Source organism: Austrofundulus limnaeus, unplaced genomic scaffold (assembly GCF_001266775.1).
Source record: "Austrofundulus limnaeus strain Quisiro unplaced genomic scaffold, Austrofundulus_limnaeus-1.0 Scaffold518, whole genome shotgun sequence".
Classification (NCBI taxonomy): Eukaryota; Metazoa; Chordata; class Actinopteri; order Cyprinodontiformes; family Rivulidae; genus Austrofundulus; species Austrofundulus limnaeus.
The window spans coordinates 118,372-123,319 of record NW_013952920.1 but is presented as its reverse complement, the minus strand read 5'-3'; the positions used below and the strand labels follow the sequence as shown (position 1 = coordinate 123,319).

The window sequence follows — 4,948 nt, the reverse complement described above, 5'->3', positions numbered from 1 at the left end:
CACCGAGGACCTATCATCATTTACCCAGAATGCTTTGTGTGTAAAAAAAAGGCTCCGTCCGTGTTAAAATATATTTTAAAAAATTTACAAAACTAAACATCCTACAGTATTTTAACAGTCTTTATTTTACAGTTATGTTTATCAAATAAAGTCTAATGTTACAAAAAAAATCTTGTTCATTTTTCAAAATGTGATCTGTACTGAAGTGAAGAGTCCCTGGCTCCGATGTCACTGCTGTTCTGTGCCACCACAGAAAACTTGTGCATTTCACTATGTCATTCATTTTTATTTTTTTGTCAAAAAGACCAATTTATAATTCAATTCAGTTTATTTATACAGAACAGCACCAAGTCACAATGAAAGTCGTCTCAGGGCACTGTGCAAAAGTTGATCATTGTTGGTCATGGTTGATGTAGACGACTGATTTTTACCAGCAATAAAGGAGTAAAACATCCAAGTGGTAAATACTTTTTACAGCCACTGTACATGAAACTTCTGCAAATGTATTTATTTCAAACTTTTTCAGACTTAAAACAGATCAAATCTCATTACCCGAGCTATATCAGCGTAGGCGAGTCCAAGGATTCCCTCCCAGTTTGACCCGTTGATGAAGAAGCGGTCTGACTGGGTGATTGCGGCGATGTTGGCTCGCAGCGTTGCGTTCGGGCCGTGTGGCACTGAGACCAAGTCTGTGCCCAGCTCTCCTTCCCAGCGGCCCTGAGTGTAGGGAACGTACACGCTTCTGCCCAGGTCGCGGTAAGACGTAGAGCTGCGGATGAACACAGGAGGTTAGTGCGTACACATGTTTACCAGCGGCGGCAGGTTTGACATTCCTGTCAGTACTCACAGCGATCGATGGTAGTATCTGCGCAGGAACGGGTGAGCAGCCGCACCGACAGCAAAGTTGCTACTTCCTGTATCCACCAGGATGTTTAACTGTTCAGTGTACAAAACACAGACAACAAAATAGATTTTTTTATTCTGTGCTGAACAGAAATAAATAAGATAAAAATAAGAAGATGAGAAAACTGTTAATACTGTATGTATTTATTTTCAAACTTTACAATTTAGTGACTGGATAGAGGCTGAATCTCTCAGAATTAGGGCTGGGAAATAATTCAATATCAGCATATGTCGTGATTGACACATGATCGATATCAATGAAGAATGTGTCAAATATAATGTTGATAATTTCACTGAACTCCAATACAAAACCACACGGCATTCTGGGTGATGTAGGCAGAGGAAAGGCGCAGTAGTGACTTCATGTGTCAACACTGTGCCTCATAAATGCTTCAAAAAATAAATAAATAAATAGATAAATAAATAAATAACRTGGAGAAAAAGAAGAAAATGATACAACAGCTTGAGGAGAAACCGTAAGGTCATGTCACCAGTTAGGCAGGATTAAGCAGCCTTTTTTCTCCTGGTCCTCATTTCAAACAGGTAAAACAAAAAAAATATTGATATCGACTAGGGTTGAGGGATATTGGCAAAAAAATGAATCATGATTAATTGTGGTATTTAGCCGATAACGATTAAAATGACGATTAATTACCTGGCATCCCTGGATGCCTGCATGTCCTGATCACATGACCAATTTAAATCACTCTAGTGGGAAAGATTTGCTCTCCCTAAAAATCTCTTCCAAATTGTGTCAAAAGTACAGACTTCAGGCTATGCATCAGTTTTTAAATTGTGTTGATGGGCCAAGTAAAACTGGAGATATGATTAATAATTTACAGAACTTTTTTAATGTTAATCATATTTTAAGTGCGCTGCAGTGGGAGGCAACGAAAGACAGACAGATTCATGGAAAAACACCTCAGTCCACCCCACCAAACTAGCATAAAGTTCTCAAACTCCTAGAATAGGAAAGAGGAGCACCAAGCGGTGGCATTAATCCTATTAACTGTCAAGTGCCAAAAAAATTAAGTTTTTCTGCCAATTAATTGCACTAGATACGATTTTGCCCAACCCTAATATCGACCGACATGAAACAGTTATATTGTGATACAATTTTCAGCCCAGCCTAGTTCAGAACAAAGTTCCTCAACAGAAAATTTAGATAAATTTGAATATTCAATCATCTAAGCTCATAACATCCTGAAATGTTTTCAATAATCTGGAGAAATCTCTGAGCTAAAAGGAGAAGACTGAAAGTTCATATTTGATGGTCATAATTTTCAGGCCTAAAAACAGGTCTGCAGATCACTGTCTATAAACATAGTTCCCTGGATCATGTATGCAGGTTAAAGCTTTTTCATCTAATGAAATGTGAACACCACCATCTGACTGCGACAAATTGGAAACTGTTCTTTGACCAGACAAAATGTCATAAATTTGAAATTTGACTGGGAAACCACAAACGCCACATTCTCTGTATTAAAAAGGAGTGGGACCATCCAGCCCGTTATCAGCACTCAGTTCAAAAATCTGACTCTGATGGTATGGAGGTGAGGGCTGCATGATACTGGAAATAATATCAGTTGCAATATGTCTTTTTTTCTTCTCTTTCTAATCATACTCTACTGTATGTGACCTTTGGCATTTTTGCCAATGACATTTGTGCCTGGTGTGAGCTTTTGCTGCCATGAGACTCTGTCCTACTGCAAATTTTGCAGTGTTAAATAAACACTTAAAGAGTTAAATTTAACACTGTGTCCGAGTCTATTCGGTCCTTATCTGAAGTGGTGTCAATTTAACACTTTCCATAGTGTTAAATTTTCAGAGTACAATTTAACTCTAAACAGAGTTAAAACTTAACACTGACTAACACTGTACAGTGTTAATAAAACTTAACACTGACTAACACTGTACAGTGTTAATAAAAATCGACACTTCGTCAAATAACTGATGAGAGTAAATATTATTCTAAACATAGTTAATAAGGTACTCCACTGTGGTGACAAATCAACTCTGATTCTCATGCTTTTCAACACTGCATTGAGTGGTTAACACTGGAGGTTCATATACCTCCTACAAGTGTTAGACACTCTGCTGTGTTGATTATTTACTCTTTTGCTGTGTAGAGAGGTGTAAAACAGACACCATGAGGTTTTATTACAGCAAATTTGAAAGTGTAAGTTTAACACTTTAGAGTTAAGATCAACTCTTTTTAGTGTTGCATTAATATTACACAGTGATTTCTGGTTAAGTGTAACGGAATTGATCTTCACGCAGCAGAAGTACCTCTCACTCATGGTGTTGATTTATGGCCAATAACACAACTTGATCAACTGATAAACCTGAACAAGAAAACTAACCAGAACTAATTTTTACTCTCATGAACTTCTTTAATAGTCATAAACATACAAAAACATTTCATCTACAAGATTACCCAGCATTTCTTGCTGTGAAAACACTGGTCTGTCTGACATGAGGTGGGCGGGACTTTTCAGAACTTCTTTCAACACTGCATATAACAACACTGTTAAGTGTTATATAAGGCTTAACAGTGGGCAGAGCTTATTTAACACAATCCAGTGTTGAGACAACATTGAGGAAATCAACACTGCGAATTAACACCAACACTGGAATTCAGTTTACTCAGAAAGTGTTAAAAATAACACTAGGGGGTGTAAAATTGACTCTGAAAAGTTAACACTGACATTTTAACAATATTCAAATACTCTTCCAGTGTTTCCCCTACCATTATACAGGCGGGGCGCCGCTCCCACCCCCCAGCCAATGAGACCGCCCCTCTAAGAATTTCACGGCATGTAGTCATTTTTATTTAAATAAGGCCAGATCAAGTCGAGAGCTATTTTTTGAGACCCTTCATATCCACCTCTCACCAAACTTGGGGGAAAAAACGGTGCAGAGTGAGGCTGAGCGCTGTGTGTGGTCCTCACAAAGATAGGAAGACGTGTGTGTGTGATTAGATACGCAGCTCTGCTTTTAATCACGTTGCACCGATGCGACAGCTTTGCAAGCTACTTTTTCTTTCTTTAAAAGGAAATGCGACAGGTGAAGCCACAGCATGCTTACTACCTTATCAATAATTACTGCCTATTTTTCCTTTCTCTGTGGGTGGGGGGTCAGCTTCACTCAGCTGCAGGTGAACACCTCCCGGAAACGCACATGTCTCCTTGACTATTTTCTACCAAGGATTACGTCGTATTTTATATTTATTATATTTCTGAAAGCACTTTGCAGCATTTCCCCCTGTGTGTTCACGTCACGAGCGCAACAAAACCGCTACGGATCAGCTGACTGTTTTTAAAGCGAGGTGCAGCGACTTTACAGCAGCTGAACCAGTCAGTCTGCAGCAGTTCAGCTCCGACCAGCCCGGCCCGGGACTGAAGGGTTCACACGTCAACCCCTTCAGACGTTTAACGTGTATTATGAGCATAAAAAATCTGTAATTTGCGCAAAAAAACAGTATTAATCACGCGGATGGAGAAGAGGTGCGCTGACCGCAGCTGTGCGGGGTGGTGGTGGGGGGGGGCATTGAGTGTTAACCACTCAATGCAGTGTTGAAAAGCATGAGAATCAGAGTTGATTTGTCACCACAGTGGAGTACCTTATTAACCTCCCCAAGACGTCTCTTAAAGACGTGTCTACATTTGACTTTTATTTTTTATAAAATCACAGAGTTCTCTGAGTCAGCTTCAGATGTTTGTAGTTAATCATAATACCTTCTAAATTTAACCAGGTGTTTCAATGCCTTTAAATTACACAATAACTTTACTGGAGAAACTTGTCAGTTTGATTAAAAAACAGTATTTTTTTTCTCTGCAGAGAACTTTCTTTGCTATAATTAAAACATTAAAACATCCCTGACTTTAACCAGAGTCATGAAGAAGTTTGATTCTCAGTAACAGAAGAGCAAAATTTATGTACAAAAAATAACACAATATATGACATTGTAATGCTGTTTCATTATTTTCATTTGTTTAATAAGTACACTGGCGTGATACAAATTAATACATGTTTGATTGCTTTT

At 38.5% G+C, this 4,948-nt stretch overlaps 1 protein-coding gene across 1 annotated transcript in view; it reads right to left on the bottom strand.

Moving 5' to 3' along the window:
• bace1 (beta-secretase 1) overlaps window positions 1-4,948 on the bottom strand; it is a 20,299-nt gene that overhangs the window by 7,438 nt on the left and 7,913 nt on the right. Inside the window, exons 2-3 of the mRNA XM_014026029.1 lie at window positions 848-936; window positions 553-769 (exon numbers count right to left, since the gene is read on the bottom strand). Of these exons, the coding sequence (XP_013881483.1) occupies window positions 553-769; window positions 848-936 (306 nt within the window). The remainder of the gene's footprint in view (window positions 1-552; window positions 770-847; window positions 937-4,948) is intronic.